We start from the raw sequence: 13,095 nt of genomic DNA, 5'->3' as shown, positions 1-13,095 counted from the left end.
TGTTCGGGCCTCCGTCAGTTGAAAAGCAAAAACAACGAAAAGCTTGTACTGTTTTCCCAATTTGAGAGAGAGAAAAAAACTCTCCGAGCAAACGAAATTTCCCTAGATTATACAAAAAATCTTTTCTCTAAATGACGTCCGAATTCCCTAGATCTAGAGAAAAATCCCTAGGGTTGGCAGCACTGCATCACAGCCACACCAGCAGCGAACTTCTAGTTACAGGTCAAATCCACTCATCTCACTTCCAGCATTGCATTCGAGAAGTGAAGTTTTGCGCTCACATACCGAGTGTACAAGGCAGCGCCGCTCGGATAAAGATATGCGAAAGGCACTGACCATCGCAAGATTATCGCGCACCGCCAAAGACAGAACTTCGCATCAAAGCTGCTACCCGGCGTGCCTCATAAAGATGGGTTCAGACGAGCGGAGCGGATCGCGGATGGTCCAAGCGCGTCAGCGCGGTTACCGTGGCACGTGACCAAGCATCCGGGAGTCGGTCCGGACGTCGGGCATTCACACGAACACAGCGGACAATCCGCGCATACTCTCGCCCACAGCGGGCTTGCGTGGCTTCGAAAGCTCAGCTACCGAGAGTTTCAACATGAACGCCGAGCGAAAACGTCGTCTCGCCGCACTGGCTTTAGCATGGCTGTAGCCGCTGAAGCACCTGAGGGCAAGGAAGAAGCTTTCGCGGCTGAAAACGGTTATGTTGGACGAAGTCAAGGTTGAAAAAAAAAAAAGTGTTTGGGCATGCAGGACCTGCTGTATGGGGACCTACTTGAATGTGACCCGGAGAGTACAACCGTTTGCTGCGGCTGAGTCCAGGACAGTTTTAATAGATACTGGCTCAAAGAGCTCCTTCTTTCGTAATTCCCTCAAATTCGCCGAAACAACAAAGCAAAGCGGGCATTTCAGCACACGCTCAAATACACAGTACGACGCAGTGCAGCATACACGGAGTGAACAACGCAGTGTGCGAAACACGAAAAGGAGGACACAGGACACCAATGCTGCACTCGAGCTGCAAATGCGGCGAAAAGCGCGCCAAAACGAAAGGCACCAGCACGGAGCAAAGCCTACTTATTCAGGATAGCTAGCCAGACGAGCGCACAAGGAAGCAAAAAAAAAAAAATTTGGCAGAGGCTTAGCTTGGTTAAACCCGGTAAGTTGCGAAAGCAATAGCCCTGGCTGCGCCTGGTTTGGCTGGTGGTGTGTCTTGGTAGTGCTCTCAGTAAAGCTTATTGTTGTATCCTTCTTTCTTGTTTCAGTTTCGTTTCTTTCAGTGTACATATCGTCATCGTCATTCAATATGATTTCCTATATAAGTGGCTTCACTGTGACGAATAAAGGGGAGTGTTTTTGCATACTGCGCTTGCGTGGTCCCGTGTCATGCGTCTGGTCTGAACCAGACACAACATATTGCCGACGAGGATCAGTATCGGAGCCATGTCACTCGGGTGTTTCCCAGCACCGCCCCCTTTCTTGCCTGCACCCGGTGACCCGAGTGTGCCTTGGCAGCAGTGGAAACGCGTATTCCTGAATTTCCTGGAGGCCATTGGCGGCGATGAACTGAAGCCGAAGCGTTGCAAGGCAATTCTGCTAAACTCGCTCGGGGTTGAAGGCCAGCGAATATTCTACAGCATCCTTGCACAAGGGGCAGACGTGACTGCGGACGCCAAGGCCGAGGACAAGGGGGACAAGGAGGAAGAGGCAGACCAGTTCAAGGACGCGCTTGCTGCACTGGATACGCATTTCGCGAGCGCTACGAATGATTTGGTGGAGCGGCGCCGGTTTCGCCAAAGACAACTGCCTGGTGAGACATTTCAAGCGTTTACAAACAGTCTTCGGGACCTTGCGTCTACTTGCAATTTTGGCAGTGCTACCGATAGCATGATTCGAGACCAATTACTGGAAGGCACTTCGTCACGAACAACACGTGAGCGCTTGCTTTATGAAGGGTCTTCGCTTACATTGCAGCGTGCTGTTGACATCGGGAAGCAAATTGAGCAAACACAACAAGAGCTCGGGGAATTCGCGCATAGCACTGTGAACAAGATTCAAGATGTGCGAAAAAGGTCAGACTCTGAGCAAGGAAGTTGCTACAGGTGCGGCTCGTCATCGCATTTGGCTAACTCGACTGCATGTCCGGCGAGGAACAAGCGTTGCCACTCTTGTGGAAAAATTGGTCACTTTTCATGCATGTGCAAATCGAAGAAAAAGAAATATGCCGTTCGAAAGCCCGAGAAGGCCAACGCCCTCACGGTACTTCAAATCGGTGACCTTAATGCGTCGGCGAAAGATATTCGAGCCATCATTTCTATCGGGAAGATAAGATTGTCGTTGATTGTCGACACAGGCGCTACGGTTTCTTTGCTCAGTGAAGAGCACTACCACAAATATCTAGCCGACACGTACTCATTACGAACGCCGACTGCCAATTTGTGCAACTATTCCGGAGAACAAATCAAGTTAAGCGGTTGCTTTCTTGCTGACGTATCTTACAAGGGAAACAGAGCCAGTGTGCTTTTTCATGTCACAACCAAGGGCACTTCGCTGCTGGGGCTTGATGCCGTTCGGAGCCTGGGAATCGCTATCAACGGCTCAACCTTGCATTGCTGCCAGGTGACATGCCCTGATTCACTGCCTTCAGAATTTACGCACCAGGTTGCGCACTTGTTCACGGAACAGTTAGGACATGTGAAAGGCTTTGTTCACCATGTTAACTGCCGTTCATCTGTGAAACCAGTCGTTGCGAAACTCCGACGCCTGCCGCTCACGCTACGGCAACAGGTATCGGTAGAGATACAACGCCTGCTGGCCGAAGATATAATTGAACCTGTCGACGCATCGGAGTGGATTTCACCGATCGTCGTCGTGAGGAAGAAGGACGGTTCAATTAGGTTGTGTGTGGACCTACGTGAAGGGAACAAGGCAGTAATTGCCGATGCTTTTCCTCTTCCGCATACAGAGGAATTACTTCATGAACTAGCTGGAGGAACGTGCTTCTCAAAGCTCGACTTAGCGTCGGCATACCACCAGCTAGAACTGTCTCCGGAAAGTCGGGGACTAACCACCTTTATCACACACGAAGGATTGTTTCGTTTTAAGAGTGTGTGTTTTGGCCTTGCATCTGCCCCTTCAGCCTTTCAGAGAATGATGCAGCATATTTTGAAAGATTGTAAAGGCGTACTTTGTTACACTGATGATGTGATTGTGTGGGGCAAGACACGTGAGGAGCACCACAAGAATCTACACCAGGTGCTAAAACGCATTGGTGATTCAGGTTTGAAGCTCAACCAGAAATGCACATTTGCTGTTTCAGAACTATCCTTTTTAGGGCATACGGTGAGCTCAAAAGGGCGCACACCATTGCAGTCTAAGGTTGACGCTACTGTCAAAGTGCCTGCTCCTCACGATGTTGCCACTTTGAGGTCATTTTTGGGTCTCGCTGGTTACTATGCTCGGTTTGTGCCGCGATTTGCTGATGTAGTCGAGCCGCTTAGAAGGCTCCTGCGGTCTGGTCAACAGTTCACGTGGGATGATGAGGCTGAGCGTAGCTTCCAGCTTGTTAAGACAGCTTTGTCTTCAAGCCCAGTCATACAAATGTTTAATCCAGACCTTGATGTAATTGTTACGACAGATGCTTCTGATACGGGTCTGGGAGCCGTTCTTCAGCAACGCGATGGTGACAGCGTACGCACGGTGGCCTTCGGATCACGTGCCCTGACTCCTGCTGAGCGGAAGTACTCCGCTGGGGAACGGGAGGCCCTTGCTTGTCTCTTCGCGTGCGAGCGCTGGCTCGTCTACTTGTGGGGTAGAAAATTTTTGTTACGTACGGACCACCAGGCACTGGTGACGTTACTTTCAGCTGCCGGTACAGGACGCCGACCTTTGCGTATATCCAGATGGTCAGCTCGACTTTTGTATTATAACTTCGACGTAGAGTACCAAAAGGATCGCAAAATGTTGTGGCCGATGCGCTTTCACGCCTACCTCTTGACTGTGATTCGCAGCAGACGATGCAGGAAGAAATTGTGTCCGTTGTATCAGAGTGCCTAACAAAGGAACGGCTGCACGTGGCCACTGCTGCAGACAGCACACTGCAACAGATTGTTGTGCACGTGGTACATGGGTGGGCGCCTAGAAAAGCTTTGCCAGCAGAAGTAATGCCGTACTTTAACGTGCGGGAAGAGCTTTCTTTCGTTGATGGCCTTTTGATGCGCGGCGAGCAGGTAGTTGTTCCGAGTGAATTAACCTCGCTCCTGGTTGGTTTTGCGCACGAAGGTCACCCAGGAATTGTGAGGACGAAGCAGAGACTACGTGATCTTTACTGGTGGCCGCGTTTGAATAAACAGGTAGAAGAAGCAATTCATTTTTGTCATATCTGCCAGGCCGCGGACAAGTCCGCTAAACCGTCGTTTGCACCGCTGCAGCCGGTGATGTTTACAGCGCTACCATGGCAGAAGTTAGCAATGGATATAGTGGGACCGATTGACTGGGCCCCTTCAAACTGTAAGTACATGATATCGCTGATCGATTATCATTCCAAGTGGCCTGAGGTTGCCTTTTCATCTACAGTAACGTCACAGAGTGTGGTCGATTTTTTGCAGACTGTGTTCAGCCGAGAAGGCTATCCGGAAGAAATTGTCACAGATAATGGGCCTCAGTTTAGATCGCAAATGTTTGAAACATTCTTGAGAGAGAGGGGTATTGCGCATCGTTGTTCTTCTCTGTACTATCCACAGGAAAACGGCGCGATTCAACGTTTTAATCGCGTGCTGAAAGATTTCATGCAGGTTGCCCGATTGGAACAACGGCCCCTCCAGGCTGCTGTGATTGACTATCTCGGCATATATAGATCCACGCCGCATGCGACAACGGGTGTGTCGCCAGCTAAGTTGCTCCACGGGCGCCAGCCAAGGACAAGACTCAATACAGTGGGTTTGCCGACAAGAGAGGGTGTCCATGCCGGTTCGAATGTTCCTGCTAGGGTTAAGGCGAAGCAGATGTATGCAAAACAGTATACGGACAGGAGGCGAGGTGCGAAAAGACCAGCCTTTAGAGTAGGGGACTTCGTTCGTGTACGCAAGCCAGCAGGCGGTGGGAAAGCGTCGGTAAATTACATGGTACCTTTCAAGATTGTCGGCAGAAAAGGCAAAAATAGCTTTTTGATGAGCGATGGTCGTTGCTGGAACGCGTCTAAACTAGTTCGGGTTCCCTGCAATCAATCGCAGACAATAACAATGGGCATGGGAATTGCCTCATCACTACTCGGGTACCGCTGGGCCTTTAAGCCGCGCAGGCGCTGAACAGGGTGAATTGTTGCGATTGCCGGAAACAGGGGCTGAAGTTAATGAAGAAGTGGTTGCTCCTTTAGAAGATTCGGTGGAGCAGCCTTTGCGTCGAAGCACTAGGGTACGCCGACCTGTAGAAAGATTTGGGTTTTCTTTACCTGAACAATAAGTGTCGTGTTATTTTGGTTGTTGCAAATTACTATGTTGTATTTTCAAGCGGGAGGCGATGTTGTATCCTCCTTTCTTGTCTGAGTTTCGTTTCTTTCAGTGTACATATCGTCATCGTCATTCAATATGATTTCCTATATAAGTGGCTTCACTGTGACGAATAAAGGGGAGTGTTTTTGCATACTGCGCTTGCGTGGTCCCGTGTCATGCGTCTGGTCTGAACCAGACACCACACTTTTGTTTATAAAAGTTTTGCCCATTTGTTTTACATGGCATTATACTCACCACACGAGGGCCCCCACGTGGTGGGAGATTTATGCGTGCCTCTGTCGCCAAAACGAGCGGCTGACGCTAACGGATGATTGTCGAGAAGCTTCCCTCTTCTTTAACTCCCACTTCCTCTCTTCCTGTACGGTGTGGTTCGGGGGTCCACCGAGATGACAGAATTTCCTTTCCTCAAAAAGCGTTGCGTTCAAAGGGCAAGGCATAGCGCCGAACGGGAGGTGGCGTTCCTCCCTTCCTGTGGTTCGGGTCTCCACCGAGATGAGAGAGAATTACTGCACCATGCCTTGCCCTTTGAACGCACCGCTTTTTGAGGAACGAAAAGGGAGAAGATTCGGCGCTGTGTTCATTGCTGACCAGCCCTTTTCACAGTGAAAGCGGCCGTGTCCGGAAAATTCAGGGGGCACTTTGTTGACTTAAAGTGCGGTGAGGCGAAAGCCTTAAGCGCAGTGTTGCTGCTTGTGTCACTGATGTGTGGTTAAGATGTTAAGCTTCGCCTCTAAGAGTGGAACGCGACAGCGTCTTGCAACGCTGCCAGGGAGTCCACAGAACGCCATCGCCCGTTCGGTTTTACGCCTTGCTCGTCGGTAAATTGGTTTTCGAGGAAAGGGAATGTATCTGTCTCGCATACCTCGGTGGACACCTGAATCTCGCCGTAACGGGAAGGGAGGATGATGGGAGTCAACGAAGACACCGTATTCACCAGACGCGCCTTTGTTCACTCCAAACCATCCAGCTGTCATGGCGGAGAGCATTTTGTTGACAGCATTGCTTACCTGAGAGATGTGTATAAGGAACACGCCAACAAACCCGAATGGTATGCTCTGCTGAATGAACTTGTTGCCCTGAAATGGTTTTAACCTACGAGTGCTGTCTTTGTTCAGGTAGCACCTTTTAATGTGCTGTGTTTGATTTTCCGGTCTGGTCGGCAATAAAGAAAAAAAAAAGCTGTCATGGCGGAGTGGTAGCGCGCTCGTCTCGCACTCCGGAGACCGGGGTTCGATTCCCAAGCTCGACCAGTTTTCCTACTCGGTTTATTTATCTGACCTGACTAGAAAGGTTAATTAGGCTAATTAGGTAATTAAGCAATTAACTCAACTCATTCCCACTTACTTGGAGCATCAGTATACGATCCCTGTAATTGGTTGCATGGTTACTAGCCAAAGTACAATTGGCCCCGATTGAAATTCGCGCGCTGTGACGTCACGACCGTTTCCTCCAATTGAAAAGCGTGACATTTCTGTCGACAGCTTCTCCTTACAACGATGAGGCATTAAAGGCTTCCGCCTTAAAATGGCGCAGTAATTCTCTGTCATCTCAGTGGACACCCGAACCGACCGCTAAGCGCGCGGCGCGTGGCAGGAGCAGGAGTTAGGCCGCGCTTGGTAGCTGCGGCGTCGCTACGCGACGGCGCGAGTTGGGCCCCTGGTTTTTGCGGCAGATGGCATGACGTCAGACCGCTAAGCGCGCCGCGCGCGGCAGGAGCGGGAGTTAGGCCGCGCTTGGTAGCTGCGGCCTTGTTACGCGACGGCGCAAGCTGAGCCTCGCTCTTGCAGCTGTGACGTCAGACCGCTAAGCGCGCCACGCGTGGCAGGAGTTAGGCCGCGCTTGGTAGCTACCGGCCTCGCTACGCGACGGGCTGAAAGTGCAACTAGTATTGCTTTCGCAATAAAAAAGAGCAAAAACAATCCCGGTCCGCCGCCAAGCCCTCGGACTGAAAAAGGCGCTCGCCTTTTTTCATTCGATCCGCGGTCCGGGCCCGGAAAAGTGCGCGCCTCTTGCTCAAGGTCACTCAGAGCAGTGACGATCAGGTCAAGTGGCACGCGGACAGCGCTCATGCGCCCGGACCATCCGCGATCCGGTCCGCTCACCTGAACCCACCTTAATCAGAGCCGAGGATGGGGATGCTGTGGCTGCGGAAGCCATGCTCTTCAGTGTAGAGTTCGGACGAACCCACAGTTCAGGCTACCGCGTTCACGATGGTCTAAAAACAGGTCCCCGCAGGGACACCAGACTCTGAACGATATCTCTCTCATCACGACCGAAAAAACAAGCACCTGTAAAACTGCCGTCCAAGACTCAACCGCCACGGCAACACCCGCATTTGATGCTATCGTTTTTTTTTTTTTTTTTTTTTGGGGGGGGGGGCAAGAACGTGAATAGCTGGAGCAAAACATCTTTCATATTGACTCAGGAAATACAAAGCATAATGTTTTTCAGAACCATCATCACACTGGACTGTACGTGCTGCATAAAATTGCTAAAAGCGGTTGTTAATAGCACAACGCAAACTGAAACAGATCTCGCATTTTATAGGCGTGTTTAAATGAATCTCGCTAGACATTTATCCGTGCTTACGACAGCGAGGCCTCTATGGCACCGCTTTCCAACATTCTGCTTTCACCCGCTCCTTTATTCCTTCCCTTACGGAGCGGTGTGTCCACCGAGATATGTGAGACAGTCACTGCGTCATTTCTTTACCTGACAAAGCCAACTTTCATAGCGAGGTGATGTGCCCGTCCTTTCAATCTTTTCTTTTAGATCTAATTCACCTCCATGACCCGCCTTCTTTAACGGTGGTGATGGTTAAAGTATTTATTAGGAAGGGACCGGGTTTATGTTTGGATCAGCCCGTAAGGGACAGATCCTTACAAGCACTTGGTATGGTTGAAGCGCCCACCGAGAAATAACATTTACGGCGCCTTTAACTTCTTCAGAACCCTTGTAATTCTTGGCTACGACATTGGGCGAGTGACGAGGACGCGAAATTAAGGCTACGCAGTGTGCAATAGCCGCCGCAGTGGCTCAGTGGTTAAAGCGATCGCCTACCGAGCCGGAGTACCCCGGTGCGAACACGACCGCGGCGGTCGCGCTTGGATGGAGACGGAAAGCAAAATGCGCCCGTGCACTCCGCTTTGTCAGTGGACGTTAAAGATCCCCAGAGAGAGAGAGAGAGAAACTTTATTGCCATAGATTGGCGGGATTTAGGGCAGGTGGGCTTGGTGTGACACCCAGGTGGGGTTCCCCTTAAAGATCCCCAGGTGGTCGAAATTATTCCGGTGACCTCGACTACGACACCTCTTTCTCTCTTTCTTGTTTCACTTCCACCTTCCTGTCTGCCCTTACGGCGAGGTTCAGGAGTCCACGACCTATGTGAGAAATAGTGCGCGATTTCCTTTCCTCATAAAAAAAAAAATTACCAATTTGAAGGATTCATCTGCCCATCTTAATCGATAGAGTCTCGTCTCCGGTAGTTCGACAGCACCGTAGTCAATAAAATGCAGATTGCCTGTCACGAGACCTCTCCGACGCGCCACCAAAAGATGAAGATGAATGCGCCTTCATGGGAACATTAAGCGCAAGCGATTTCGCACCACCGCAGCGCTATGACCTTCAGCTGAATATTGTCCACTATAAGGAAGGCGAAACAGGCTCACTGCCCGATGTGTGAAGGCGCCAATTTTTATAGTTCGTACGTTTTCATTAAGAAAAATAATAATAATTGGTTATTGAGGAAAGGAACATAGCGCAGTATCTGTCTCACATCTCAGGTGTAGACTTGAGTGAGTGAGTGAGTGAAAACTTTATTTGATCTTTCAAGCGATTCGCGGTTGTGAAGTCTCCGTCGTCTTCTCTGGCGCTGGCGACTTGAGGCTTCTCGTCAGCAAGGGTGGGCCCCTATTCCAAGGCTCCACTGAGTCGTGCTGCATCAGTCGCGTGCTGCACTAAGGCCCTTTGGGTCGCGAGCTCGCCGCTGGAGAGCCCTCTCTCCCATTGCTCCGCACTCGGGTGTTCGTGTTGGTGGAATGCTTTGTTGCGTTCGCATTCCCACGTGATATGATAAAGTGTAGGTGTGGCATCGCACCAAGGGCAGGTGGCTCTGTATTGTGTCCGGAACATCTTATTAAGTATGTGTAGGTTAGGAAAGGAGTTGGTCTGTAATCTGCGCCAGCCGGTCGCTTCCTCCTTTGTTAGGGCTTTGTGTGGTGGTGGATATCTAATTCTAGCTCCCCTATGCAAGTGCAAAGTCTCTGCGTATCCCCCCTCGTAAGCCTGTAGGCGGAGCTCCGGAGCATTTGACTGCCCTGCTCGGAATGCGTTGAGAGACGCGCCTCAGCAGTCGGGAAGAGCGGACGTGTCGCACGTCGGCTCCGCCGAATTTTATGATCCTTTCCCGAAGCATTTGCCGAAGCGCTGCGCCACCATCTGGCTACACTTCCAGAACGAGGAGACCGCCCACCCTTGTTCAGGTGGGACCGTTTTCTCAAATCCTTCGAGAATTTGAAGACTAAGCGGATCGCGCGAGTTGCTAAGCCTAACAGTTAGGCCATGACTCAGCTGCCCGCCGCGGCTCCGCGGGCAAACTCTGCCGCAAACCATGACGACCCTGATGAGATACGACCCGGAGGGGATGCAGATCGTCACCATGCCACAGGCGAAAACCCCAGTTTTCGACAAGGTTACGGAGGCGATTATCCAACGCAAGATAGAAGAGTGGGAACGCGCATCAGCCCGTGACAACCACTCGGCACGGCAGAAAGGTCGAACGCCAGATGGACACGTCACCGCGGCAGGGGATACGCCGCTGCAGCAGACGCCCCGCACGCAAGTCAAGCGTCTGGACAAGCAAGATGCAGTGATCATAATCAAACCTAAAGGAACGCTGGATCTCAGCAAATTCAGGGGAAGCAACGCGGTCGGAAACGCCTTGCACATTGCAGCTGGCGTCGACAAGGGCTCAGCCGAGATCAGCGTTTGGCCCATATGGGAACAGAACATCATCGTCGTCGGGGTACGAGACGCCCAAATAATCAGAAAGATCCTGGCAATTCAAGAAATTCAGCTTGGGGACAATGCACACGCAGTGTACTCTTACCTCCGCCCCTCCGACGACACTTGCAAAGGAGTAATACAAGTGGACCCGAGGGTTTCCGACGAAGACATCACGAAAGCGCTTCGCTCCCCGGACGCACCAGTGGTGAGCGTGAGGAAATTAGGTTCCTCCAACGTGGCGGCCATCACGTTTGAAGGAAGAAAGGTTCCGTTTCACGTCTTTTACTACGGTGAAGCGGTTCCTGTACGCCTATACAAGAAAACAATGCCAGCCTGCGCACTGTGCGGGAAACTTGGACACCGGGCGGGTGTTTGCCCTTGCCCTTCGAAGTCAAGATGCCCGCAGTGCGGTCAGCAAGATGTTCCAGAATCCCACGACTGCCAACCCAAGTGCACGGTCTGTGAAGGTCCACATCCCATGGGGTCGAATCAGTGCAAGTACAAGTACCGAACATCACAAACACCCAAGCCCAAGAAAGGACAAGTCAACCACCGGCCAAGATCCAGGTTTCGCAACTGGTCCGGCAGCAGAGGTCCATCGAGCAGCGGGGACCGGCTGCCCATTTATTGTAAACTCTCCTGAAATAAAATAAAATAAAATAAACAAAAAAAAATTGGAGAGGAAGCCCGCACCCAACCAGAGGTTATCGCAGGCGATCCAATGAAACATAAAAGAAAAGGGGCCAACGCCCAAGAGAAAATTTAAGAAAAACCAATTACAAAAAAAAAGAGAGGCACAAATGATGGGCGGGGAAAAGTGATTTTTAAAGCAAGACGCCCCTGAAGGATTAAGAAGTACGAAATGAACATGAAACAGGGATGAGTCCAGCGTGCCCAGATTCTTCAGACAGGCTCGCAGGCGGCCAGGAGGAGGGAAGGTGGGGGGATCTGTAAGAAGGAAGAAGAGACAGGAAAAGAAAGCGAGGAGAAAAAAAAACGAACAGGAGATACTGGGCTTAAGAAAGCAGAAGGGGTACATAAAAAAGGGGAAATAGAAAAGAGGATCAAGTAAATGACAAAAAGGCATGTAATAACGCAAGGAAATAGAACGAGCGAAAAGTAAAAAAAAATCAAACAAACAATTAAAACATGAAAATATAAGAGCTAGAGAAACGAAAAGGAATGGCAAAAATAAAAATAAACATGAAAAAACGAAAGGCAAAAAAAAAACAAAGACTGTATGTACACGCAAAGCCAGCAAATATCACGGTTCACATACCATCCACATGTCCGTGAGGCAGGGGCAGGGCCACGGCCCACCAATATTGGCCATATGGTGCCCCCGACCACATGAGACATGGGGAGGCACAGAAATGGCAGGGAGGTCTACGAGCGATCAGGGCGGGAATAAACACGAGAGACAGGTGAAAGAAGGGAATAAACGCGAACAGCAACGCGAATAAGCAACGCACGAGACCGAGGGGAACCTAACAAAGAGGGGAAGTCATGAGGGGAAAGAAAGTGCGGATAGCCGGGAAGCCCTGCTGCTATGTCTGCGGTGAGAGGACGGGCACGCAGGTTTTGAAGAACATCCCCCACAGCTGCCCCGCATGGACAAGAAGGCGAAGGAAGGAGGGCAAAACGATGGAAGTACGAGGGAAAACGACCATGGCCAGTTAGGAGAGGAACAAGAGATCGGGGTGGAGGGAAAGAGAGCGGGAGGCGGTTAATAGAGGGGACAAAAACAGCCAGGAGGGTGTCAGAATGTTCCGCGGCCCAGGTGTCTGACCAAAGCCTGAGTACGGTGGTGCGCATGCGGGTGCGCACTGACAAGGGTGACAGCCACGACGGCCGCAGGAGGCCACGCGCCGACGCCAGTGAAGCGGCCCAGTCAGCGAGCTCGTTGCCCCAGACACCACAATGGGCGGGGACATGATAGCGGAAGACAGGACGCTGAAGAGAAATGGCGGCAAGAGTGCGCTTGATGTCACGGACGCGTAAGTCGTTCGTAGAAAGAGAGTAAAGAGCCTGAAGGAGAGAAAGGCAATCAGAGTAGACATGCAAGGGTAAAGGAGAGCGGGGGGGGGGCGCCGGGCGTAACAACAGGCCTCATGAAACGCAACAGCCTCTGCGCAGAAGGCACTAGAGGCTGTCTCTAGACGAAACCGGCCCACGTACCGCAGCGCGCCGGAAGATGAGAATGCGACGTAAGCAGCACCCGCAGAGTGGGACGTATAAGAGCCATCCGTAAAAATATATGAACGCCGGGAAGGAAGGACTGAGATGGAAAGTGAGAAGGGAGAAGACGGGCGAAGGAGAATGAGGAAGCCAGAGAGGGATGGTGGCACCAGGGATCAAAGCGGGGCAAGATATCAGATGGTAGGTAAGTGTGACCGCCAAAGGTGACGGGATCTACATCATTTAGAAGGATGAACTCTGCACAGAGACGATCCAATTCCAAGGGAAGAGGGGGTACCCGGAGGGGAACCTGAAGCGCAGCCGTGCGCGTTGTGCGGAAAGGCCCTGTGATAGCGAGAAGAGGGACCCGCTGCACAGAAACAACCTTCTCCCGAAGGCG

The 13,095-nt window shown here is 51.2% G+C and overlaps 1 protein-coding gene across 1 annotated transcript; it reads left to right on the top strand.

The window, feature by feature from the left end:
- The first annotated feature begins 1,446 nt into the window (after positions 1–1,446).
- Positions 1,447–12,728, top strand: LOC149366931 (uncharacterized). Its single transcript, XM_089572241.1, has 2 exons — positions 1,447–2,622; positions 12,654–12,728. Exons 1-2 carry the CDS (start codon positions 1,447–1,449, stop codon positions 12,726–12,728), a joined length of 1,251 nt encoding a protein of 416 aa, XP_089428367.1.
- Positions 12,729–13,095: the final 367 nt, after the last annotated feature.

Source organism: Amblyomma mixtum, chromosome 1 (genome assembly GCF_055824585.1).
Source record: "Amblyomma mixtum isolate Tamu chromosome 1, ASM5582458v1, whole genome shotgun sequence".
NCBI lineage: Eukaryota > Metazoa > Arthropoda > Arachnida > Ixodida > Ixodidae > Amblyomma > Amblyomma mixtum.
This window is presented reverse-complemented; position numbering and strand designations above follow the sequence as displayed.

Bases quoted from the DNA above. Each gene is read 5' to 3' on its own strand.
- LOC149366931 (XM_089572241.1), top strand. From the start codon at position 1,447: ATGTCACTCGGGTGTTTCCCAGCACCGCCCCCTTTCTTGCCTGCACCC. The intron at 2,623-12,653 runs GTGACATGCCCT...GCCTCTGCGCAG, and splicing joins CAACCTTGCATTGCTGCCAG to AAGGCACTAGAGGCTGTCTC.